Here is a 26,856-nt window from a genome sequence, read left to right on the forward strand (position 1 = left end):
TTAAGGATTCTGGATTCTGAGGGACCCTGTTAACTCAGCTGATGAATTTTGCTGAAGCCAGCAGGGCATGCAGCCCTACCCTGTCCTCCCGCCCGGGGCCCTGAGCTGATTCATACATCATGGCTCTTTGATGCTGACTTTTTTTTTTTTAACTTTGGAGCTCCCTATAGGGAAACATCCAGATATGAGGGAGGAAGCTCCAGGTTCCAGTTCTCCCCCTTTATCAGTGCCTCATCACATGACCAAGTCACCCAAGCTCCCTGAACGTCAGTAAGTTGGTGGCAGAGCTACCGTGATAGTAACATGTATTCCATGTATGATCTGCCCCGGGCTGACCAAGGGACAGACTGCATCATTCAGTCCACAGGGCAAATGTTACATCTCCCACCTACCTGAAGGAGCACCCGGTCCAAGTCATTTTCCATGATAGTTCTCTGCTTTATTTCCTTTACAGCACATGTTTTTATCAGAAACAGTATTGCAAATTTATGTGTGGTCTGCCTGCTAGAATGTTAGAAAGCTCCAGGGGAGCAAGGATCACGCACGCTGCCTACTCATAAGATCCCCTAACACATTGCAGGTACCTGATGAATGTCGCCGAATGACTGAATGAGCCAATGCTGAAGTTTACTTCAATTCCTCTCTCTACAGATTCCTAGAGATTATGAGACTAGCACTGGGCTTGCATTCCTCAAATGGCCAGCACCAAATGGGCCAATCTCTCCTACTGCTCGCCCTCCCACTGTGTAGAAGAGAACACCAGAATACAGCTTGATTTTTTAGGAGCTTTTATTATTTTAGTAATCTTAACATAACTTAAAATAAGAGAGGGGAAATGACATCTGGAGATCTAGGTATGTGGCCCATTGCAATTGAGCACATTTCTTGGGTCTGTTTCTCTATCTCTAAGAGGAGTCTGAAAACCCCAGCTCAAAATACGACACTAACATGATGAACATGCATGAGCTTTGAAAAGTGCTCTGTAGTCTTATGATGATCTAGAAGAGCACTGTCCAATAGAACTTTCTGTGATGATGAAAAGATTCTACTTCTGACCTATTCAATAGGGTAACCACTAATCATGCATGGCTCTCAAGCACTTGAAATGTTGCTAGTGTGATTGGGGAGCTGCGTTTTGAATGTTAATTAATTTAAATTTAAATCTTAAAAAGTTACATGTGGGTAGTGGCCGCCGTACGGAACAGTACAGCACTAGAATAATGCTGTGTCCTCCTGTTACACATACTCATGGTCTCTCCCACTCTCCCTTCATCACACCTGTGACATCTTGCAATTTATATTTGATTGTGTCATTATCTAATGTATTCCTCCTGGACTCTAAGCTCCAAACGAACAAATGCTTTGTCTACTTTGCCATAACTGTGTCCCCAGTGCTTGGCATGGGACCTGGTGCAGAGTAAATCCACCATAAATATTTTGTGAATGAATGAATGAATGAATGACCATGATTAATAAAAGGATATAGCTGCTCAGTCTGGTGCTGATAATGGTGGTAGTGATCAAAAGGGTTAAACCACAGGTCATTAAATGAAAACAGCTAACTTAGTGCTTACAGGAACCATACACTCCCTGTGTATAAACATGCCGGTGTGTGTGTACAGGTGTGTGTGTGCAAAAGCATAATATTGTGTTTGCAAAGGTTTGCATTTGTGTAGTCATGTGTAGACATGTATGCTCATGTGTTTTTGTGTCAGGATAATAAGGTGACTAAGACTAAGACACATGCAAATCACCCAGGAAGGCAGTTTCTAAGTCATTACTTTTTATTTTGAAAGATTTGTGAAACTCTTCACATCATAGTGAGAGTTTGTATGATTAATAAGAAGCAGCTTTTTCATGAAATGCTTGGAGGTGAACGAGTTCTCAGCCTGTGAGATCCGACCATCCCATTAACTTTGAAGTTTCTCTTGATTAATAGAAGAAAAAAAGGGAGGGTGAAGAAAAGGAGGAACATGCTAAAAACCTTATGACAGTCATCCAAATGTGAGGAAAGAACAACCGATTCACCAACTCCACTTTTTCTATTTTACAACTTTCTACATCTCACTCTTGATTTTGGCCTTCCTGGCTGAAACAGCCTGGCAGTCCCTAGAGCCCCTGAGAAGAGCCCTGGTTCTCCAAAAGACAGAGGAGGAGAAGCCCTGCAGGATGCGCTGACCACTTCCCAGAGAACTGACAGTCCGTGCTCCCAAAAGTTTGAACCAACAGCCTAATGTGAAAAGAAACTGCACTGAAAGGTAAAGGAGGAAATGGTGATGAACCGGGCTTATGTGAGAATGTCTATATTTTCATAACACAGCCCCAGAATCTTTCTCTCAGTTACAGCCTCAGGCAAACCACGTTCTGGTTGGTGGGTTCTGCAGGGATCTCTCCCACCACTGAGCCTCTAGTCCCAAAACCATCCTTGACAACATCGTGTGTCTGTTACTTCCCTTTGCCCACCTCCAGGCCACCTGGGGAAGCCCACAGGCAGCCAAGACCCTGAAATGAAATGAACACAAAGTCTGACTCGGTGAGTGTTAGTTTCAAACAGAACACTAAAGAGAAAAGTTGAAGCTGCAATGTGTGTTTAAGGCAGAGCCCAGCAGATCCGTGTCCACCCATGTGCCACTAAGACAATGGGCAAAGCTACAAATGGCAAGAGAAAAATGGGACTATTAATGCGTGTGGAAAAGGCCTTAATAGTTAAGTTACAGCTAAGAATGTCATGTCTTGGGTTAGAATTTTCATTTTTAGCACCGTTAATGTATTCACTTAAATCTATGTTAGCACCTTGTCCCCAGGCAGAACAACAAACCATCCAAACATTTTAAACATTGGGGGAAACACGAAGGGGAGGGTTAAAGAGAGAATCCGGTACTGCGGAAGGAGTGGATTTAGATCACAAGATCCTTGTCGATATCCTCTGCAAAGCAAGAAAAGAGCACGGTTAAAAATAAGGCTGTGTCGATGATGACGCACTTCCCAAGGAGTCAGGGGACTCCCACCCATCCCCAGGGGCAGGGGTCTAGGTGGCCATCCAAGGTCACCCAGGAAGTCAGTGTCGGAGGAATCTCGCTCTCTCTGTCTCTGGCCTGTCCCTGTCTCTTACACACGCTGCCAAGTTACACTTCCTGTTTCCTCTCTGTGTGCCTGCCAGTTCCCAAAATAGTGTTTAGCACAGAGTGAGTGCTAACGCTTGAGGAAGGGAAAGAGAGAGGGACAGTTGGATGGACAGAGAAGGATCAGGAAGACGCCCAAGAGACAGGAGTCAAATAGGCAGAGAGAGCAGAGACAGGCAGAGAGGACAGACAACAGACAGACCAAGAGAGCGGAGAGTGGCGGGATGACAACCCAGCACCCTGGGAGCAGTGTTTCTGCCCATGCCCCTTGCTTCTTTGTTCAGACACTCACTCTGCTTGATGCCAAAGCAGCCGGCCCACTCATCCAGGGCGATGTACTTGTCATTGTCCAGGTCACAGGTCTCGAAAAAGCGGGTGGTGCAATGCTCCATGGGGATGAGGGGAGCACGCAGTGGAGCCAGCTCGGTGTGGGAGAGGTACCTGCAGGGAAGGAGGCAGGGGAGGGCCTGAGGCATGGAAAAGCTCCACACCCAGCCTTGGGAGGCAACTGGGGAGTTAGCCTGCCCCAGAGCATGGAGGAAAGGATATTTAAAGCAGGACAAAAAGCCAGAATCCCAGGTCTACCCCTAGCTCTGCCACTGACTGCTCTGAGACTCAGAGAACAGCAGTGCCCCATTCGGAACCTCAGTTTCCTTCCAGCAAAGAGGAGGAGTTGGCCATAATTACTAACGGCCCTTCCAGCTCTAAGGTTTCAAGGGCTCAAAAACAAAGGTCTGTTTGGTGTATTTGATTGTTTCCTAATTGGCTGAGAACTGGGGACACAGAAACTTAAAATCAAAATTCAGCACTTCTGCTATGGGTAGATCAAAATCTAGCATGACACAGCACTGTATATTGTCTATGGACACACATTTATACATCTATAAATGCCTAGTAAAGGGTCTAAAAATGACACACCAATCTGGTGACAGTGCTGCCTTCTGGGGAGGAATCTGGAAAGGGACTGGGATTGGCAGTGAGGGTCAACGGGAGCTCTAACCATCTTCATAGAGCTTTGCTTGTGTATCCTGTACTGTCTGAGAGGGAGGCCCTTTGGATGTCTCTCCCACTGTTCTCCCTCCCTATTCTCCCTGCTGGCCTTAGACTCCAGAGCATGTGTATAATTTTTTTCTTTGTTCCCCAGAGCCCCCAACTACTTGTCCCTAAAACACTCTCCCCACAAAGGATCTCCAGGGAACAATGTGACTCCAGTTGTCTTCTTAACCTCCAGACCTCCCAGCCCCACCCAGCTCACCAAAGAAATCACACAATGTTTGAACTGATAGGAACATTCTCCTCCCCTTCATTGTACTGGTGGAAAACTGAGGCCCAGGGAGGGGCAGGGATGCAGGCAAGGTCACCTACAGCCCTGGGATGGGAGGAGGAGGAAGCGGGTCCCCTTGCCCAAGCTGGACCCCTTTCCCAGATGTGCTGTTCTTGCACCCCATCTGAAAGCCTCCCTCCAGGCCCTCTGTTGCAGTGGGATCAAATTGCTTTGCCTGAGCTCCAGATGTTCCCCTTTGACTTTTCCCCTCCCTGCCATAATGAGTGACTCAGTTGGATCCCAGCCATGGCAAGAGCCTGGGAGAGAAGTGGCCGGGAGATTCCCAGAGCTCAGGAGACCCCAGCCCTCAGGATCACTGGCAGGGTTGGCAGACTCCAGGCACACAGGCTGGACAAAGAGCGAGGGGTGAACATCCTAGAGAGGAGGTTCCCTGGGTATGTGAGTAGGGCAGCCCTTCCTTTCCCCTCTGTGTGATGCTCTGCTTCCACAACCCAAGGACGAAGAAAAAACCACTCTGGGAAGGTGCAGGTGTAGCTTGCTCCATCTGAGGCTGAGCAGGGGCTCTCATTTCATCACCACAAGAGAAGTTCAGAAGGTAGTGACGGGGTTATGAACAGAGTATGAGTCCATGAGGGCAAGGACCATGCCAGCTCTGACTGCTGTTCAATCCCCTGCCTAGAATAGTGCAGGGCACAAAATGCACACTCCATAACCATTTGCTAACTGGCCAGCTGCCTGCCTGTTCGGCAGTGCAGTTGCACAGGGTCTCATAACTCGTTTGGACAAGGGACAAGAGCCCTCAAACTGGGGGCCTGCAAAGTAGACAGGCTTTTTTGGATAACTTCCAGGGTCAGTTGGGCCCTATTGGGGCTGGGCCTTAGGAGGGGGCTTAGACAGTGCCAGGTGGCTGCTCTGCCCCTGGATGTTCTGCTGAAGGACAGGAGGTGTGTGGCTGACCCAACCTTGTCCCCTGCTACCCCTTGGAGCCTGGTACTCCTTCTTAATTCACACTCCTTCATTATCCAGATATCCACGCCTAGTACTTGCAGGATTATGGAGCTATTTTGAGCTCCTACTGACTTTCACCTCAGCATGAGAGTGTCTTATTGGTTTCTTTCTCCCAGGTCCACATCTTTTCTCCAGATGCCTCATCCTTCTGCTCCAATCCCCAGGCAAACTGTGGATGCCGGGGCTTGGAGCAGTATAGGCTGCTGAGAGGCTTTCTGGCCATAGCTACTGCACTGCCAGCCTTGAGCTCTGTTCACTCTAGGGTCTGGGGTCTTACCCATCAATGGGGTGCTGGTCCAGCTGGCCGAACTGCCAGTGTACAGGAAAGATGTACATGTTGTAGTTCTTCTCGAAGTCCCGGGCCAGCAGCTCCACGGGGTGGTCTCCTGCCTCCAGGCGCTTCTCATTCTCATGGATCTTCTTCACCTGAGGGAGTAGAGACTGTGTGACAAGAGGTCCATGGAGATTGTCTGGACCAGTCGGGCCCTCCCACCCCTGCCAGAAGGCCAGAGCAGGCAGAGACTAGCCAGACCAAAGCTCACAGCGAGGGGAAGGAGGTGTCATAGATGGGTACCAGCATCTCATTCACAAAAATAGAAGCCTGGGATGACCTCAAAGAATTCTCCATATAGCTACCCACATCAAAATCACCTGGAGAAGGCCGGGCACACTCTCACGCCTGTAATCCCAGCGCTTTGGGAGGCTGAGGCAGGCAGATCACCTGAGGCCAGGAGTTTTGAGACCAGCCTGGCCAACACAGTGAAACTCCATCTCTACTAAAAATACAAAAATTAGCCAGGCGTGGAAGCATGCCTGCAGTCCCAGCTACTCAGGAGGCTGAGGCAGGGGAATCACTTGAACCCAGGAGGTGGAGGTTGCAGTGAACCGAGATCGCACCACTGCACTCCAGCCTGGCAACAGAGTGAGACTTTGCCTCAAAAAAATAAAATAAACATAAATCACCTGGGGAGTATTTAGAATGCAGCTTCCTGGGCCTTGCTTTCTAGAGACACTGTTTCAGTGGCCTGAGATGGGGCCAAGGAATCTGCATTTTATCAGCTTCTTGGGGTAGGTAATATGCTTGTTAAAGCTTAAGATCCACAGACTCCAAAGGAAAAAGGAATAGGGCTGTTTGTGTCTCTTTTGTTTAACGTTAGGTTAAGCAAAGGGAGCAGGTCTCTGCTGCAGGACTTCTCAGAGCCTCTAAGATGTTAATGTGCACCACAGCCTCCAAAGGCAGGAAGAGAAGTACGTGTCCTGGTGCTCAGGGGTAAATGCACGCTCCGGAGCAGGATGCCGCCCTGCAGTTGGGGGCCCAGTTCTAGGAATGGGCCTTCCTATGGATCTTCACCAGCATGGGTCCAGCAAGGCCAGAGACACCACTTACCCGCAGCTTCTGCTTCTCAGTCAGAAGGTTGTTGTCCTCATCCCTCTCATACAGGGTGACCAGGACGTTCTTGAGCCAGTCCCGCATGCGCAGGGGGAATTCGGTCAGCTCAGAGTCCAGGCAAGGGGGGATGTCTAGGTTCCAAACACAAGGGCGGTCAGCACAGACCCTGCCTGGGCCATGCTCCCCACCCCAGGGCCCCCCCACACACATACCACCTGCATTGGTGGCCTTGGCACAGTGGCTCAACCTCTCCAGGCCACAGTTTCTTCACAGGACAATGAGCAGAGGAGATTATGTGTGGGAAGAATGCCCTAGAAATGCATTGTGCAAAGGCATGGCTGCTGCTTTCCTCAGCCTAATCTGCTCTGCTCAGGGAAATGGATGGCTCCTGATGGCTCCTGCACCTTACTGGGTGCTGGGCTTTGGGTGTGATCCTAGCTGAGACTGAGCCCATGTTGTTCACGTCAACCATTGGCAGGTGTTTGAAGCTGGGAGGCTGAGGGATCACATCTATCCACAGGCCCAGCTTGGCAGGGAGTGGGGAGTAGAGGACTCAGGAATGTGTAACCACCAGAACCTTCTTAGAAATGATTCCAACCTGGTCTTTGGAACTTAGAATCCCAAATGTCAGACCTGAAGATTTCATCCAAGTCCACACTTTTCTTTTCCTTTTCTTTTTTCTTTTTTTTCTTCTTTTTTTTTTTTTTTTAGACTGGGTCTCACTCTGTTTCCCAGGCTGGAGTGCAGTGGCACAATCACGGCTCACTGCAGCCTCAGCCTCCTGGACTCAACCAATCCTCCCTCCTCAGCCTCCTGAGTAGCTGGGACTACAGGCACGTGCCACCATACCCAGCTAATTTTTGTATATTTTCCAGAGACAAGGTTTTGCCACGTTGCCCAGACTGGTCTCGAACTCCTGAGCTCAAGTGATCCTCCCTACTCAGCCTCCCAAAGTGCTGGGATTACAGGCGTGAACCACCGCGGCTGACCCAAGTTCACACTTTGTACTGGACTTATTAGAGGTCAGCATGGAGAGCAGGGACTTGCTCAAGGCCACATTGTCAGAGCCTCATCCAGCATCCAGGGCAGTGTGGTCACCTGGGGGCTTAGGGGTCTGTTCTTCCCTCATCATTGAACCAGGGAAAGTCCCCTCTGTGAGGCTACCTTCGTCATCAGCTGGGGTCTGGGAGAGAATATCTGGTGATAAAAACCTTAGGAGTTGAAGTGAGTGGGCAACATGCCTCAGGGAAAGCAAAGCCACTTCATAAAGACTCCTTAAGACAGGCTCTCTAGTCTCGCTGCCCAGGGACTTCCTACCCATGCTTCTTCCCCCAACCCTCCTTTTCTACTCTGTACCTTCTCAATTTCATACCCGGGGTCCCACGAGGAGAACTTTGTTTCTCACCCCCTACATACTTTTCTGCACCCTGTACACCTGAGGTAGGTGAGTGGCTCTCCTCATTGCCATCGGGTGCCAGAATACACAAGACCCACAGTGTGGATGTTGCCTTGGAGGGGGAGCAGGTGTGGTCTTGGGGGTCTCCCATGATAGGGAGGATACTGAACAAGGCACTTGGCCCCACTGAGTTTGCAGCTGGGGTCACTAACCAAAGATCAGACCACACCCTGGCATCCCTCCCCAGACAACTGACTCCCAGGTTTCTGGAAGAGGGTGCTTATCCTCTCTCTTCGGAGGGCAGATAGGAATGTAATGGAGTAAAAGAGTGAAGATATGACAGTACCAAGTAACAGGGCCCAAAGCAAACCGACAGGCATGCCCTTATTTTAAAGCATTCAAATTCAGATATTTTCAAAATATTTTGTAGGCCCAGGTCAAACATCATTTTTGCTTTACAGTGTTGAAGCAAGAAAGATTCAACTTAGCCTGAGAGAAGAAATTCTTCCTCATTAGAGAAATGAAATGCAGTTGTCTCAGATGCTAGTGAGAGACTCCAGAAATCTTCCCTGATGTTGACCTTCCATAATCGCTCAGTCCTTCCCCAGAAAGTGCCCTGAACTCAGAGTTGAGAGGAGCCGACTCATGGACAATTACCTCATTTTATAAATGGGGATGCTGAGACTCAGAAAGGGAGAGAGATTTGCCCAAGATCACCCAGCATGGGGGTGGCAGAGCCAGCATCAGTGCCAGCTCAGAGCTCTCTCCCCAAGACAGGAGTGTGGAAGGGCCCAAGGACACTCACATTTGCAAGGCCCGATGTAGTCCAGGTGGAGCTTGTGGCCCTTCTTGGTGCCCTCCAGGGTGCACTTTGTGGCAAAGAAGTGGCAGGAAGAGTCGAAGGTCTTGTTGTCATTGCTGCACACCTGTTGGCAAAGCACAGAGTACCCCCTCCTTCATTCCCAAAGCCCTTCGCTGATACCACTATCCTTGTCCATTTCAGAGATGGGGACACTGAGGGTTAAGCAAGGAATGTCATTAGCCTGAGGTCATATAGTGAGTTAGTGATAGGGCTGGGCCACAAATCCACTTTTTGGGTTCCCAGGTCAATGCTCAGCCCAGGCTGAGAGCCATCGATGGTCTCTGAGCAGAGGCATGACTGAGTCAGTTCTGAGATATAGGGGAAAAAATCCTGGAAGATATTTGAAGAGAAAGTTAAAGACAGGAATGGGAGAGAAACAAGAGTGTTCAAAGAAGAGTTAACATAGCAGGCCTGGAATTGTTATCCTTAGAAAGGCCTGCTTGTAAGGTCAGCCTGTGGCTGGTGTCTGGGAACTTAGCTGGGAAACAGTTCCCTGCACTGTTGTAAATCTTTCCCTGACTGATAAGAGTGGCTCACTATGCCTGGACTGTTTGTACCAACAATCTGGTTTATGCTGAACATCTGCTTTCCTTCTGGAAGTGTGAAATTCTGGTGCATGCTAGGCAAAGGGTACCTATGTGACCAGCCTCCAATTAAAACTTGGGGTGCTGAGTCTCTAATGAGCTTCCCTGGACAGAAACATCACTCACATGTGGCTGCATCTTTGTAGCTGGGGTAAGAATGCACTCTGATGACCCCGCGTGGGAGTAAGTCAGTCTCCACGCTGATTCCTCCAGACTCTGCTAGTGTCTTTTTCCCTTACGATCCAGCTGTATATCCTGAATATGTCGCTGTACTAAACCTTAGCTGTGAGTACAACTGTATGCTGAGCCAATGGAGTCCTAGTCGATCTCTGAACATAGGGGTGGCCAAGCAGAGATGTTGAGGGCTGGACATGCAGTGGCTGTAAGTAGCTGTGTTAGGAGGAGGGGAGCCTGTGTTGAACATCCTGTCCGTACTTACTTAGTATAGCTTATATGTCACTGCAGAGGGAGAACTGATGGGCACTGGTGACTGGGCATTGGGAGTGGGGAGGGGTGAGGAGGAGGAAAATGTTAACAGTGATATTAAAATGTGGAGCCCAGAGGCTATGTAGTCTCCGGAGAAACTGAAGATGGAGAAGCCAGATGGGAGGCTGTAGGAATAGTGCTGGCCCCAGATTTGCTGCCATGAGCTAGACTGCCACTAGCATGATGGTGGGCAGGAGCAGGCACTCAAAAAATATTTACTTGGACGGATGGATGGATCCTATTGGAGAGAAGGGACATATTTGAGAGATAATTTAAAATTAAGTAGCATTTATTGGATACTTGTTATGTACCAAACATTTCTGACACATCTCCACAACAGTTCTATGAGTTAAGGACTATTTTTATCCTCTCTCTGGATGTGAGAAAACTGAGACCTGAAAAGGTTCGGCAACTTAGCTGAAATCTCACAGCTAATAAGTGATGGAGATGAGGTTTGAAGTCAACCTTCAGTTTGGCCCCAGAACCCATATTTTTGGACCTGATTCTTTGCTGATGCTGTTATACTCTTAGCTCTGAGAGTCTGGCACAGGGCTTGGAACCTGATGATGCTGTTTAAAGTCTTGCTGGTTGCTGAAAAGATCCAGTGCCAGGCAGAGCACTCTGACTCGTCCCCTCTTTCCTGCTGGGACTAGGTCTAGCAAGGGGACTTCTGAGACTGGCACTGCCCCATAGAACCACCAAGCCAACAGTTTCCTGAGCAGACATCCTGTATTCCGAAGTGCCCAATCCCTTCCCCCTGCCCCTGTCTCTCAGCCCTCACCTTCTCAAACTCGCCAATGGGGGCTGGGCAGCTGGTGGGGTCCTGGCACACGCACATGGGGGTGTTGTTCTCATCCAGCTCGCACACCTTGCCGTGTTTGCAGTGGTGGTTCTGGCAGGGATCTGTAGGGCAGAAAGACAAGGGAGTTAGCATCACCTGGACTAGCACATCCACCCCCATCCTACCTGGACAGATCTCAGGGCTGACAGTCCTTGACTGTGGCCCCCACTCTGGGCTTTGGACAGCCCTGAGTCCTGCCTGCTCTTGCACTGAGCCTCGCAGTCAACATTTAGGGCAGCAGCTGGTTCAGCCTGGGGATTAGAGGTTTAGCTTGAGATAGAGGTCAGGCACTTCTGGGGGGCTGGAGGCTCAGTCTGGGACCCAGAAACACTAGATACCATATGGCTTTCCTGAAGATTGAAGCAACCATTGTGTTCCTGGGTCTCCATTGAACAATCACAGTGGGGCATTTCTGGATTCCAGAATAAGCTTTCTAGAATGGCTTAGAAAGTCAGCTGTTGACACTGAGCCAGGGAGCTGTGAGGCCCAACAAAACAGACTTAAGTGGCAGTAAAGGAAAAGGGAGAAGAGCCTCAAGGTCCATGCTGGACAATAGAGCCCAGTAAACACCGGATGAGGTGGGCGTGGAGGCGGGAAGGAACATGACTCAGTAGACGTCCCTCTGTTCAACAGAAACCCTGTGCCCAGCTAGATCAAATACCATTAGCTATCCCCTCAGGATGAGAGCTTAATGTGGCCTTTTCCTCGCAATGCTTTATTTTGGGTGTTTTAATAATCCTTTAGCGGATGCCTACTCAGCTTGTCTCAAAACTTCCCGGCAGCCCTGGGACAAGGGTCTGCCATCTTCATCAGCCCCATATGAGAGATGAGAAACTGAGGCTCCGAGATGCTAAGCAAGCTGGCGTGGAGAAGCCTAGGTTCAAAGCTTGGTTGGACCGCTTCCAAAGTCCTTGCTCTTAACCCCTTGGGTACAAATGCCCTGCACCAAGGGCTGGAGCCAGAGCCCCTAGGTCATTTCTCTCCCAGGGCACTAACGCATGGATAGCATGGTATGGATCATGTCAGGTTGCATTTCCTCAGGACCTCGTTTCCTTGGACTGTGTGAAATAGAATGAGCTTATGAGTGTGCAAGTTCCTGATCTCTTCTCTCAGTTCTACTCCTCTGTGGGGCACGGGCTGATACAGAAGCAATGGGGGATTTCGGTGACCAGATGTGATCAGCGACCTCCGTGGGACAGGGAAACTCAGCTTTGGACTCAGAGCAAAGAGCTATGAGGGGAGAAGCCCATTTCCAGCTGGAGAACTCTCCTTCCTACCACACACATGGATGGCCTGGAAACCGATCTTGCCCGGATCCCAGGGGACTGAGTGCCACAGTTTCCCAGTTGTTAAGTCAAAGCCGTGTTTCCTCCATAGCCCACTGAGGACCCCACCCTGCATTTCTGCTGGAAGGAGCCTCATGTAGGCTGTCCTCGTGCCCCAGGCCCAGGCAGCCAAGGGCAGCTTGGATGTGCCAAGTTACAGGGAAGGGACATACTTTCCGCCACCACCTCCTCTTCGGTTTCCTCTGCACCATCATCAAATTCTCCTACTTCCACCTGGACAGGATTAGCTCCCACAGATACCTGGAATTGAGGGAGAAGAATGGGTGAAATGGTCCCACTCCCATCCCAGACCCATAAGGGTAGCTGAAGGGTTCCAGGTCACAGAAAGCACAAACGCAGGGTTGGGAATCCAGATTTAATCTATAGGCCTGCTGTGTTTTGCAGTATGCCTGGGATTCTGTTGAGCTGCCTTAGAGGTCACCAGGGGTGTTAGGGAAAGCGAGTGTGAAAGGAAAATATACCTTGGACCCCAAAATCACTAAGCTAAGGGGAAAAGTCAAGCTGAGAACTGCATAGGACAAACCTGCCTCCTATTCTATGCAGTCATCGCTCTGAGGCTCACCTGAGACAAACGCTTATCTGATTGCTTCCTCTCTCCTATTGTTTATGTAAAAATGCAGATTCACTGAGCCAGATTAAATTGTGTATTCAGGGGAAGGCTGATCAAGGACTCAAAGGAATGCAATCATTTGTCTCTTATCTACTTCTAACCTGGAAGCCCTCACTTCTCAAGTTGTCTTGCCTTAGCGAACTCAACCAATGCACAATTTAGACATGTTGATTGAAGTCTCGTGTCTCCCTAAAATGTATGAAAGAAAACTGTACTCCCGACCACCTTGGACACATGTCTCAGAACTTCCTGAGGCTGTGTCACAGGCACATCCTTAACCTTGGCAAAGTAAACTTTCTAAATTGACTGAGACCTATGTTCACAAGAGGGTGTCAAGCCTCCACCCCTGCCAGCCACACCCAAGCATCTCCCCTTTCCTCTGTGTGTGTGTGTGTGTGTGTGCTTGTTTGTTTGTTTGTTTGTTTGTTTGTTTTTGAGATGGAGTCTCATGCTGTCGCCCAGGGTAGAGTACAGTGGCGAGATCTTGGCTAACTGCAACCTCCACCTCCCGGGTTCAAGCGATTCTCCTACCTCAGCCTCCTGAGTAGCTGGGATTACAGGCGCCCGCCACCATGCCCAGCTAATTTTTTGTATTTTTAGTAGAGACAGGGTTTCACCATGTTGGCCACACTGGTCTCGAACTCCTGACCTCGTGAATTGCCTGCCTCGGCCTCCCAAAGGATTACAGGGATTACAGGCATGAGCCACCGCACCCGGCCTCCTCTGTTTTACATTTGCAAAAACTGTGGGTAATCATGGAAGAACAACTGTTGCATAGCTTAAAAAACAAAAATTTTAAGGTCCTGGTCCCCAAACGTAGGGTTCCATTGAAGGTTTGGGAAGCATTCAGGAGTGTGTCAGGATGTGGGATATACTCAGGGTTTGCATCTATGCTATGTGTGTACAGGGAGACGAATGCCCCACTCTAGCATTGAGACCCACAGCATCCGCCCTAATTTCTCAGGGCACAGATACGGGTAGAGAGGGGCTAAGGGGCTGTGGTCACTGCCCACATACCTCAGTCACCTCTGCCACAGTTTCTTCCACCACCTCTGTCTCATCAGGCAGGGCTTCTTGCTGCTGTTGGAAAGAGAAAGTAGCGTTCAGAGGGGTCAGGAATAAGGCCAGCTTCACCTCCAAAGTGCCTGTGGCCTGGGATACAGGCTAGCGGAGCTTGGAGAGCAGCTTACTGGAGATCCCCAAAGTTGTGCCTCATGGACTGCCATGGTGAGGGACAGAACAAAGAAGAAGCCAGTCATGAGAGCACCGTGGAACACTCAAGCAGCTCCCATTTTATATATTTTATATCCTAGGTGTCTACCTAAGATTTAGCTTGGAAAAGTATTTCTGCTGCTTTGAATTCTTATAAAGTCTGAAAATCACTGATCCAGACCAATTCTCTCACTTTACAGATAGGAAAATTGACATCCAGAGGGGATGACACTGTGAATTTTAACAGATGTCATCATCTTCCTCACAGTGTGATATTATTATTAGTATTATTAGGCAATTTTTCTTGCCATTTCAACTTGGAGTAGGAGGAAGCAAGAAAACACACAACTTTGAGGCCCTTAGCTGGCTGGAGCTGCTTCAAAACTTAATGCCAACTTTGAGAAACTTTTGCCTCCATCTACCAGCCTGATCAAGATTGCCAGGGTCTGCCATCACTCCCACTTCTTAGTAAAGAGAGGATGAGGGGATCACAGGTTGAAAGAAATTGCACTTTTAGCCTGCCCTGTTTCTTCCTCCTCTCCTTGTGAAGGCTTCCAGATGAGCTGTGGATAACTACTCCTGTCCCTGCATGCAATGCTTCGAGGAACTGTCTGTCAATCAAGGGGCCCCACTCTCACCTGGCCAAGAAGCTGGCTCAGGACCCAAGCTCAGCCAGATTGGCTCTCATTTTTTGAATTTATAAAAACCTTCTTGGCACATTCTCTCAAGATGTGAAAATTGCTGGAGTTGATTCATTCAGACAGCAACATCTCAGAGACTGTCCATTAGTTCTTAACTCCCAAAGCCTAGAGCTGCCCTTTTCCAGTCCTCCCCAAGGCCTTTAATATTATAATCTACCTCTGTATCTTCCCCTCCTCCCCCAATTTAGTCAGATTGAACTGTTGCTTACAACCAAACAACCCTCACTGTTTCAGAAGCCAACACATTCCTCTCTCTATAGCTTGAATCTCTTCTAATACCACCCCTACCAGAAATCCCCCACATCCTGTCTCCTGCCTGCTTGAATTCCTCATATGACAAAGAGGTCATTTCCTTCTAAAGCAATCCTAGTTCATTGCTGGGAGGCTCTGACTACTAAGAAGTTTATCTAACATTACATGGAACTCTCTCTTCTCTGATACCTCCACCCAGTGGTCCTCATCCCAGTTTTTCTTCTGAGCTTACTTACTTAAGAAAAAAAAAAAGACCACTAACTTGAAATGGGGAAGTCCCTGTTCCCTTTCAGCATCCAGGGCTGGCAGGCTCAGAACCCCTGGTGCTAGCGGTAGGAATGAAAACAAGAAGACATGATATTTAGGTACTTACAGGGGCTGCCAAGGCCCTCCCGGCCAGGCAAAGGAGAAAGAAGATCCAGGCCCTCATGGTGCTGGGAACCCTATGGGGAGGAGAGATTGAGAGTTCAGTGAGGGTGAGACTTCCTTATGGAGATTTCCTTCTGAATTCCTGATACGTGCAAGGTAATGTTAGATGGTACAAGTTAAATGATAGTGAAAAACATGAGGAGGTTGGTTCCATTTAATATTCTTTCAATTCTGCTTATATGAGAAGAAAGTCTCAGTTTGGTGCCAAGATGTCTTAAACACCTCCTTTATACTCATCTATCTCCTTTTTTAACAAAAAGAGAATAAGCCTCCAGCTCAGAGCTTCCACAGGAAGTTATATCCAGCTGGAACTGAATAAAGTTGTTTTGTTTTTTTTATGTGTTTGTTTTTACAGTTTCCTTCTATTTATGACAAAGGTACACAGAGTTTTTTCCATTTATGGTAATGATATAAAATCTGCTTTTGTAATACATTTATTAAAGTTTTTGCAAAGTGATTCAACTAAGGTGATGGGCTAATCAGTGAAGTTTGGGCAATGCCAAACCAGATCATCTTCAAGGTCCCTTCAGTCCCTGATATTCTAAAATTATTTTTTTCCCTAAACCCAATCTCTCCCCTTCCTCCTCTGTCGCCTCCTCCCCCTCCTTCCTACTCCCTCTGCAATGGGAGAAGTTAATAGGCAGGAACTTCTTGCCAATTTGGGACAATGAGATCCACATTCTAAAACAAAGAACAATAGTCTTGGAATGTAACCCATGGAAACTTGAGGGTGGCCACATTTTTCTCCATCTACCCAGAAGAGACAGCACTTCTTTAGGTCCTGTACGGAAACCATCCAGATGCTTCCATGTGTTGCAGAGGGGATGTTAGCTGAGATCTAGAAAATACCTCTGTTCTGGTAACTGTTAAGGCCTCATTCTCTAAATGCCAAGCTCTAGACTCTAATACTCTCATGACTATAAGGGATGTTGGAGCAGTATCTCCTCGGAGGATTCAAAACCAAAATGCTATTCCTAACAGAGGCTCTGTGGTGGAGACATTTCATTTCTTGCACTAACTAAATGGCTTTTCATTCTCAAGTGACTTTAGCAAGTTCTTTCTTTTACTGATCTAAATGTGCCTCCCTCAAACTTTCTGATCTGTCTACCCCGTCTCCCCTGCAGCCACAAAGAACAAACCTGCTCTCTCTACCCACAAATAACCTTCCATGAGGAGCAACAGTGGCCATGTCTTCCCTCTTTCTTCTCCCAAAACCTCCCTGTCAGGCTCATCATCCCTTATTTCTTCCAAGACTTCTCAACTGACCAAATGGTGGTAGAAAGTAACCTGGCATCATGGAGAAAAACACTCAGCTTGAAATTAAATGCCAGGGGGTCTTGTTCTACCACAGTAGTATCAAGTCTTTTGGTCTCTCTAGACCTTGATTCCCCCATCTATCAGTTGAAAGGGGTAGACTAGGTGAACTTTGAGGTGGCAGCCTCGGTCCTTAAAATGCTCTTAAGACACCCCAAGCACATTCTGGTCTTGACACATATGGTGTCCTCTGGGATCATTTGTCTTCACTTGCACTATAGCATTTGGGAAGCAGAAACAGGCAGAGGAAGAGCCGACTTCATAATGGTCCTTTCTTGGGCTTAAAGAGACATAAAACCTCACCCCTGTTGTATAGAGTGAATGAAATAAAACTAACAGAAATGTAAAGGACCTGGGGGTTTGGTATTGCTTCACAATGACCCCAACTTCCAGGGGAGTCTAGTCTTCCCTTTTGAGGCAGCTTGTGGAATGTTCCTCCCCTCACATAGTTGTTCACTTGTTCCCCAGGCTTAAGTGGAAAAATCTCCCTTCTTGCTTCCCCTTTTGGAAGACACAAGTTAAATAACTCCTGTGTGTGGCTTGGGACAAATGGAACAGAAAAGAAAACATCAAGGAAGGACTTGTCTGAGATAGTTTGAGGTTGAAGGATCAAAGTGAAATGGCAGCTAAAACAAAACAAAACAAAAAGTCACCCTGTCTGAGCTATAATGACAGGGAAGTCATGTTATTGAAGAAATAGCCCAGCTAGGACTGGAAATGTAGTAAGCTTCAGATTAGAAAGACAGGAAGACAGACATTTCCCTGAGTCTGTGTCCTTCATATAAGCAGCGTAACCACGCTTCCCTCTGTGACCAGGGGAAGGTTTCGCTGGGCGGCTCTTCCGTCTGTCCTGCCTCCCCATCTTCCTGAATTCCTTTTCCAGCTGCACACTCACCCTCCCTGCCACCCCCATGCCTGCTGTTGCAGCCAGAAGAGAAAAATAACTCTAAGTCTTATAGTGCTGCTTCATAGTTTCTAAAGCACTGTCACATAACACTGTCTCCTAGAGCCTTCTGACAATGCTGGGAAGTAGGCAGACAGGCATGGAAGGGTTCTTAGTCCCACTGTCCTAATGGGGAATCTGAGTTTGAGAGGGAGGAAGCACTTATCCAAAGTCATGCAACAATTCAGGCCCTCTCCAAATAGGCAAGCGTTCTCACTCATGGAGTTGGGGTGAGCCTAATAGGAATTACGCTCAGACAAGTGGGAGTGGGGGAGAAATGCAGAGAGACTGTTAAGAACAGAATGCAAAATCTTGGAATACACCTTCAAAGTTTTGGAAGAAAACTGTGAAAACAAACACAAAATCTGGGTCCTGCCCAGTACCTGGTGCTACACCACCAGTCCAAGAGCGCTTTTCCCCCAGATGATGAGATGGGAGGGAAGGGAAGCGGCTGAACTATTCCAGATGCACAGCCATACTCCCTGCCTCCCCACGAGATACCTCTCTGAGGCTCTCTAAACTACCACTGACCAAAGAGCCCTGTGTCCATCCTGCAAAGCTAATGGAGTATAACAGTCACCCCAGCAAGGTCAGAACACAGTATCAAACCCCAGCATTCAGAACTCACAGCTGTGATCCTTTGCCAATCAAACCTAGGTGTAGCGTGCCTGGTGAAAATTTAAATTCCCTTCATATAAATGACCAATATTAAACGAAAACTCCCTCCTTTGTATTTCTTTAGTCTGTGATGATGCATACATTTATCATTTTTCAGGGTGTTTTCATAATCCAGCACCCCACTTGGGGCTCAAGTCACATATTTCTGCCCAACAGTACAGATGAGAAGACCAAGGCCTAGAGGAAAGGAGAAAACTGCCAACGGCTGATAGCAGTGAGTGAGTGACTGAGTGGCAGGGCTAGGGTGAGAACCCGTGCAACCCTACCCCACCACTGGTATGTCTCTACCTCTGCACACTATTTCCCTTGGCAGCTACCCGCTCCCAGGTGGTCACCTGAATGGGGCTCAGTTGGGCCTTGAACTGGCCTGAGTTCCTGGGAAGGAAAATGCCCAGGGCCAGGGGAGGAAGAGAAGGCATATTTCCCTTGGCATGGTGGCCATCAAATGCAGACAGTCTTAGCCCCCTCCCAGCCGCCACTGCCTCCTGTTCCGTACATCGAGTCCCTTCCTTTTGCCTTTATTTGCTCTGGAGACTGCTGAAAACCCGTCCTTGGCTGCCAGCAGGACCTGAAGCTGAGGTCACTTCTCTCTCTGGAAAGACTCTGAGGATGGAAAAGTACAGCCAGCCCCCAGATTTGTCCCTCAAAACATAAAGGGCCTCCTTTGGGCTCTCCTTGGACGTTAAAAAGCCACTGAACGTTAGAACAGGGGGGATACCTCAGAATCATAGAATCGTGGATTGTGGGTCTCAGAATGATAGACTTAGGATGTGAAGCAAAGAAACTGAGTTGCCATCATTAAATCTTATTTGGGTGGAAAGAACTTATGGAGTAATGCAACCCAACAGGACTTCCCAAGATGATGAACACATTCTATATCTACGTGGTCCACTGTGATAGCTACTGGTTACAAGTGGTTGCTGAATGCTTGAAATGTTGCCAGTGCAAATGAAGAACTGAGTTTTAAATTGTATTTCATTTTAACCAATTTTTTTATTTAAAAATTTTGTGCAAAAGGACTGAGGCCAATCCAAAATATCTTACTTAACCCATACCTTGTTGAAATACTGCAATAGAGAATAGTGGAAAACATCTTTTTTTTTTTTTTTTTTTTTTTTTTTGAGACAGGGTCTCCCTCTGTCACCCAGACTGGAGTGCAGTTGGCGCAATCTCAGCTTACTGCAACCTCTGCCTCCTGGGCTCAAGTGATTCTCCCACCTCAGCCTCCCGAGTAGCTGAGATCACAGGCACATGTGACTACACCCAGTGAATTTTTCTTTTCTTTTCTTTTCTTTTCTTTTCTTTTTTTTGTAGAGATGGGGCTTCATTATGTTGCCCAGGCTGGTCTCGAACTCCTGACCTCAAGCCATCAGCCCGCCTCAGCCTCCCAAAGAGGTGGGATTATAGGCGTGAGCCACCATGCCTATCTATTTTAATCAACTTAAATCTAAATAGCCACATGTGGCTAGTGGCTACCATGGTAGACAGAGTGATAATAAACTATGAGGCAGTATAGCATAAAGGTAAGCTCATAGGCTCTGGAGCCAGAATATACAGGCTCAAATCCTGGTTCACCACTTAGCAATTGTATGACCTTTAGAAATCAACTTTACCTCTTGGGGCCTCAATTTGTTCCCCAATGTGTAAAATGGAAACAATAACATACCAATCTTTAAAGGCTCATGGGTGATTTACACAAGAGAATCCAAATAAAGAGGTAAGCAATGTCGTCGTTGGGAAGAGCATCTTATAAAGTCCGAGGTTACCAGAATCTCCATCCCCCGAAAGAATTCAGTGCAAAATTCCAGTGCTTTATAAGCCCAGGGAGAAAGGGGTGTTTGGGTGGAACAAAGGACATATTGCCCCTGTTGGTCTGGGTAAGTCCAGCCTCCAGAGGATACAGTGACGAAGACCAGGCCCATGGCTGGCCTCTTACTTGGGCAGCAGATACCAGCCAAGCATCTCACTCTCACTATTTGGCTTGGAAACAAAGGCTCCAAAAACACATGTTGCTGGTAAACAAGCCCAAAGAGAGGAAAACAAGCCTAGAGGCTAATAAAGGAAGCCAAGAGCCAGGCCCTCCAGGGAGTTGGGACTCGGAAGGAGCCTGGGGTCTGCTGACATGGGGACCGAGCCAGGCAGGCCAGAGAGGTGGCCACATGCAGCTACAATGGCACTCCTGCTCACACCCCTGGGAGCAGACACAGCAGCTCAGAGGTGGCCTCATGACGTGGAAGTCAGGAGAGCTGAGAGCAAGTCAGCATGTCTCCCAGCTCACTGTGCGAACTCAGGGGAGTCTCCTCTGCTCTCCAGAACTAACACCCCCAGCTTGTCTGTATAAGGTCAGTGCTCAAAATTATGTAAGCCAGAAAATCCTTTATTTCAATGAAGTCTTCTGCAGAGTCCGATATTTCAAACAGCTGAAATCTTTTAGCATGTATTGAAACATGTGAATGAGTATTATCTAGTTAATCAATAAGCATGAAATTAAAAAACAAGAGCAGGCTGGGCGCAATGGCTCACGCCTGTAATCCCAGCACTTTGGGAGGCCAAGGAGGGTAGATCACCTGAGGTCAGCAGTTCGAGACCAGCCTGGGCAACATGATGAAACCCTGTCTCTACTAAAAATACAAAAAATTAGCTGGGCATGGTGGCGGGCGCCTATAATCCCAGCTGCTCGGGAGGCTGAGGCAGGAGAGTCACTTGAACCCAGGAGGCAGAGGTTGCAGTGAGCCAAGATTGCGCCATTGCACTCTGGCCTGGGCAACAAGAGTGAAACTCCCTCTCAAAAAAATCCACAAAAAAGAAAAGCAGATAAAAGTGGAGTGGAGCTGAGGAGTGGGAGTCCTACACACAGGGACATTCCCTAAGATACCTTGGAACATCTGTACTTTCTCCTAGGAACACAATATGGAACCCTTAGGCAAGGTGGTCCTTTAGGTTCTTTTCAGCTCTGATTTTCCGGATCAACTTGGGCAGAAGCTTTTTAGAGCCTTACCTCTCTCCACTTGCCCCTTGACTCCCTGCTTCCACTTCTATTTCCTGCTGGAAGGAAAGACGCTAAAGGAAACTTTTAAGGTGTGGTAGCTAAAACTTAGGACTGGAGAGCTTCTGGGGCAACTCAGAGGTGGCTCCAGAGTTTGGGGCCGGAATCAGCCTGAGATTCCTTAAAGACATCTGAGATGCCACGTTTCACTGTGGCTAGCAGAGGCTGGGGTGGAGCTTCAGGCTTCCTCCTTGGCTCCCTCTAGGGCACCGCTGCTGCATTGTGGTGACCACAAATGAAAGGATGAGAAATAATATCAAAGTGTTCAGGCTATTGCATCTGGAAAGGCCTCCGAGATCCCAAAGATAGCAAATATGTGGCATATGTGACAAACACGTGGCCTCCACCTACCCCTCCTGCACATGTGGCAGACATTACTAATCAATCGCTTGACCTCTTCTCCTAAAGCTTAGAGAGTCATCAGAATCCTGAACACAGTTCTTCTGACAGCCACTACCGATGAATTAGTGATGTTGTCAGGCCACATGAAACCTCTGTGTGCTGCCTCTTATTGTAGAGGTAGAGAAATTGAGGCTTAGAGAAGGAAAATACCTCACTGGAGGTCACACGGCAAGCTGGTGTCTGAGCCAAATTTCCAGATGTTCAAAAAATCCAGATGTTTGCTTTGCTTTTTTTATCTGATAGGTCTGAAATCCTAATGCCATGACTAACATCAAGATGACCCAGAGTGATCCCCAGATGAGAGAAGTTAATACCAAGTTTCTGAAAGAAACCAGCTCTGAAAACAATTGTTGTCTATGTTCATGTTTTCCTTGCAGACATAAAGCTCTATAGCTTGATGGGTGAGAGCAGAGATGATTTCCTGTCTAAGCTGCCAGTTGAGGAGAGGCTATTTTTCTAAATAATTCCGTCAAGTCACTACTTGCTGGCCCTGGCCCTGCACAGCCCAGCTGTCCCTGGGTTCAGGATTGAGGTTGGGAGGGAGGGAGGAAGGGAGGGAGGCATCAGGTTCTGTGCTGTAGAAACAAGGTCCTCAGGGTTGCTGAAAGCTCAAGGCTGGTTTTCCCTTCTCTCCTTTGAAACTGACATTTGGGAGGGAGCCAGCTAGAAGCAAGAGAGCAGCCGCCTACAGGCACATCACGCAGGGCCTTTGGGCCTAATGACAAAGCCATGTGGGCTGCAATAGGCATTGCAGGCCAGCCAACGGGAGAGACAAAGTGCTGCTCACCACTTAGTATCCATGGGGCTTGTGTGCATAAGTGTGTTTCCAAACTGAACAAATGGGTATTGGGGGGGAAGGCAAGGTGAACATCAAAATGGCTCCAAACACCTGGAAGTTTGGCTCAGACGCCAGCTTGCTATGTGACCTCGAGTGAGTTATTTTCTCTTCCTGAGCCTCAGTTTCTGTCTCTCTGAGACATAGAGGTGGTTGGTGATAAATGTAGGTTACACGTCTGTCTCATTGTCATGATCCATATTATGTTTGACTGTGCACATCCATCCATGTGTGGCTGCAAGTGGCGGTGTGTGTTTGTATACCTGATGGCATGTCTGTGTAAGTTACATGCAGCCTGACTTAGCATCTGTCTGTTTCAGCCTGTAATAGGCGAGGGTCAGAATTTTCACATTCATTGAGATATATTCCTGCAACTTGTCTGTAAATCATTGTCATCCAGGAAGAGGTGTGTGAGTGAATGACTTTCTGTGTCTGCTCCTGTAATGAGGCACTTATTTTTAGCTGAGCCACTGGGTGCCTGTTGATGAAATCGATGTTTATACTCTTCATCCCTATGGGATTGTACCTGTCCCTGTTTATCTCTGCATATTTATCTACCCACATAAACAACTTCAAAAGCCAAATATTCTACTATTTACCTCACATCCTCAGCTCTTTCCTTTCCTTCACCATTCTTTCTTATTTATAGCTTGTTTTCAGCAAGGAAAGCTGCTCTCATGAATAGCAAACCCCAGCCACACTGTTGGTTGACAAATCTCTACAGATGGATAAGGATTACAGCATGATGGTTATGCAACTCAAGATCCCCTAGCCCATCCTTTCTTGTTTTCTTTTCAACTGGGGGTACAGTAAGGGGCTGTTAAAAATGCAGGCCAGCTATTCCTTTGAATAAAAGCGGTATCTGAGATTTAGGTTTACAGGACTTCAGAGTTAGAAGGGTGCCTGGGAAATCATCTAGCTTAGAACCTCTATTTAACAGTTTGGGAAACTGCAGCCTCAAGAGAGGAAGTGTCTTTCCCAATGTCAGGCACTGTGAGTTAGAACACTTTTTTTTTTTTTTTTTCACCCTTGGCCAATGCTTTTCCTACATAGAGGGCACAACAGTCTTGGGAAATACACAAGAAGGTCCCCAAATCAAAATGAAGATAAACAATATTATGATTAAAAAATTTTTCCTGTCAGTACTTCCAGTAAAGGGAAGTTCTATACAAACCCCAAGATGATGGAGCTGCCAGGAAAAAAAAAAAAGCTGAGAATGATTTCACTAGGTCTTTGGATGCCATTAATCCATCAGTTCTAAAACCCTTTGCATTATGAGGGAATGCCACAATTCGCAAAGTGCTTCCCTGCGCATTATCCCATTTCTTCTACACACTATCTACCCCCTAGAGGTGGCTGCTGTTACTGTTCTTTAACTGTAGAGGGAATGGGGCCCAGAAAGAAGTATTAGTTCAAGGTCAAATGGTACCTTCAGGGCACAGCCAGAGCTAAAACCCAGGTCTTCAAACACCCTTGCAAGGAGATTATCACGGCCCAAGGCTTCCCCGGAATCCTGAGAGATCACAAGGGCAGGGCCTAGAATTTGCTGCAGTCCTTGAATTTGGGGGTGGGGTACGTTGAGACTGATGTTCTTAGAGGGTTTCGAGCGTCCCCTCCCAGCCAGCAGGCAGAGACCCTGGAAAAAAGGTTACCGTGGCAACTCGCATTCCTCGGAGAGTGAGTCAGGCAGAGAAGAGCCTTCTGGTGGGTGGGACTTGGAGAAAGTTTCAAAAGTTGATTCCTTCTCCAGGCAACCCCCTTCTTCCCCTCCCTCCCCCTCTTTGCTCTAGGCTTTGTCGATGTGGCAGCTGATAGCTGCGAGTTAACTCTCTCTTTCCTCAACCACACCCTTTTCAAAAGGCTTCATCCTCCAGCAAATATACACATTTGTTACCAGTCCTCACTCCATCCCGTCATGCCCTCTAATCCATTTGAGAGTATCTTAAAGCTGAAAGCTGTGACCACCCATATTCATCCTCTCTCTCTCTCTCACACACATACACACACACACACACACACACACACACACACACAGTGCATACAATTTTTAGGGGCTTTGAGATGGCTTGAGGCCCATTCAAAGACCACTCCATAGAACCTGGTTAAGAAATCTTCCTTTGAATATTTTAGAGGACACAAAGCACCCCAAAGAGCCTTCAGTTTCAGCCTTCTTTCATTACAGATGGGGCACTAAATCCAGGGGAGACACTTACCTAAGATCACACATAAAATGCACGCCCGAAGCCTGTGTCCTACTTCTGCTTTGCTTCTCACTAAACCACCAGCACTTGGGGCGTATAGAAATTTAACTCTAAAGCATTACTAGAGAAAACATTTTCTCTAATGAAAAAAATGCTGTCCTTTCCTGAGGAAAATGCATGCCTCTCTGTTCCCTTTTGGGCAGACTGGGAATCCTGGAAGACATAACTCATCCCAGTGCCCCCTTTCCCTTGGAGTCCTTGGAGTCCCTTTCCCTAAGGAAGTCCACTTGACAGCCAGTTCACGGAGCCAGTGGTGGCGAAGAAAGGTAGTGGATTTGTCTGAAGAAGAACTGACACCCTGACAGGCTGGACACCAGTCTTGGGTGGATTACGGAAGGGGACCCTGGAATTCTCTCCCTCTTCCCTTCCCCCTTTCCCCCTTCTGAGAACATCTCCCCCAGCACACTCCACCTCCCATTACACCCATGTCTTGGTTGACGATATCTGATGTCTGGGTTCTTCAGATCTAGATAAACTAAGGGCTACTGCCTGTGTTTACCATCCCAAGGAACTCAGGACAGGAACAACACCTAACCCAAGACTGAGGTTGTGATGGTGCCATTTCAGGCAGAATGGTGCTGAAATTTGTGTATTGGGGGGACGGAAGGTGGTGTTTGGGAGTGAGGAGAATTAGAGGAAAACAGAAGGCTTCCCAGAGGTGTGGATTAATGGTGAAGCCTCCCCCTTTGCCTTTCAGAGATCAACTGATTGTTCGTGCAAAGTCCCTTTTGGAAAACAGAACCCCTGACCGAGATCTGGAGGACAGACTCCGGTTGCTGGCCAGGTCCCTGCGGCAGCTGTGATGGGATCAGATTCCCAGGAAAGGAGGAGGCTGCCACATTTGCAAAGGGAGCAAAGAGGACAGGCAGGCAGCCTCTGAAACCAGAGACAGACACAGAGAGAAACAGAGAGTGAGAAAATGCTCCCCCGAAGACATAGTGAGATTATTTTCTGTAAACCTGTAAGGGAAGACAAAGTTACACAGTGAATCCACCTTCTGAAAAGCAACAGGCAGACAGGACTGAGGACCATGCTCTTAAGGGGAGCCGTGATGGAGCCGGGAGGAGAGGCGCATCCTCAGCAGAGCTTCCCTCCCTTGCACACGAGCTGACGGCGTGAACGAGGGTGTCGGGGTTGGTGCAACTATAGAAGGGAAAGGCTGGGCGGGGGTCACACATACCTCAGTGGCAGGCAGGCAGGCGGCAGGCAGGGCGCGCTCTCCGGGCAGTCTGAAGGACTGCGGGAATGTGGCGGGGTTTAGAGACAGGCAACAGGAAACCACTCAGAGCTCTGGGCTGGGTCTATCTCCCCTCCACCCCGTGGTCCCTCCTCCTCCTGTCTCCTCCTTCCCCCGGCCTCCTCCTTCTCCCATAGCCAAAGCTGTCTCTGTCTTTCATTTCTTTCCTCCTCTTTTTGCGGTGGGCTGTCCTGACCAAACGTCCGAACCCTGCCTGCCTCATCTGTTCCGGGGCTGCTGCCTAAACCGACTCACAGAGTGCCAGGGCTGGACAGGCCTGGAGGGATGACCCAGAACAGCCTCTTTCTTGTTCAGAGGGCAAGTGAGGCCTGGAGACTGCAAGGAATTACCCAATGGCCCCCAGGGGCAGAACCAGGCCCAGGTGTCTTGATCTTCTAACCAGTGAGCTTTACAGGAGTCCTCCCTAATATTAGGCAATGCTGAGAAGGGCCAAGCAATTCAAGGGGGTTGTATTTGCCACAAAGGCAAGGCCAGGACTTACCACTGTACAGACAAGACAAGCTGCTACTAGTGGTATCATCCTTGATGATTTGGAACTGGTCTTAAAAAAAAAAAATCCCACTCAAACTCCACTTGTACCACTGATAGACACATA

General features: G+C 48.1%; 1 protein-coding gene across 4 annotated transcripts; it reads right to left on the reverse strand.

The window, feature by feature from the left end:
* Positions 1-1,762: 1,762 nt before the first annotated feature.
* On the reverse strand, positions 1,763-26,562 carry SPARC (secreted protein acidic and cysteine rich). Of its 4 annotated transcripts, none has more exons than XM_008954423.6 (10): positions 26,184-26,562; positions 15,469-15,538; positions 13,948-14,010; positions 12,473-12,560; positions 10,915-11,036; positions 9,007-9,127; positions 6,803-6,936; positions 5,693-5,841; positions 3,415-3,563; positions 1,763-2,926 (listed from the first exon to the last, which is right to left on the reverse strand). In XM_008954423.6, the coding sequence occupies exons 2-10, from the start codon at positions 15,523-15,525 to the stop codon at positions 2,898-2,900; spliced, it is 912 nt and encodes a 303-aa protein (XP_008952671.1). In that variant the 5' UTR covers positions 15,526-15,538; positions 26,184-26,562; the 3' UTR covers positions 1,763-2,897. The 4 variants fall into 4 exon arrangements, with proteins under 4 accessions (XP_008952671.1, XP_054968787.1, XP_063460332.1 ...); XM_055112812.2 differs by having other exon boundaries at positions 24,172-26,247; XM_063604262.1 differs by having other exon boundaries at positions 1,763-3,563; positions 26,184-26,386.
* Between the last annotated feature and the right edge of the window lie 294 nt (positions 26,563-26,856).

This window comes from Pan paniscus, chromosome 4 (assembly GCF_029289425.2).
Source record: "Pan paniscus chromosome 4, NHGRI_mPanPan1-v2.0_pri, whole genome shotgun sequence".
Lineage (NCBI taxonomy): Eukaryota > Metazoa > Chordata > Mammalia > Primates > Hominidae > Pan > Pan paniscus.

Excerpts from the sequence above, each read along its gene's own strand:
- SPARC (XM_063604262.1), bottom strand. The coding sequence starts at position 15,525 with ATGAGGGCCTGGATCTTCTTTCTCCTTTGCCTGGCCGGGAGGGCCTTG. Across the intron at positions 9,128-10,914 it reads CCATTGGCGAGTTTGAGAAG|GTGTGCAGCAATGACAACAA; the intron begins GTGAGGGCTGAG and ends CTTTGCCAACAG. Across the intron at positions 5,842-6,802 it reads CTGAGAAGCAGAAGCTGCGG|GTGAAGAAGATCCATGAGAA; the intron begins GTAAGTGGTGTC and ends CTACTCCCTCAG.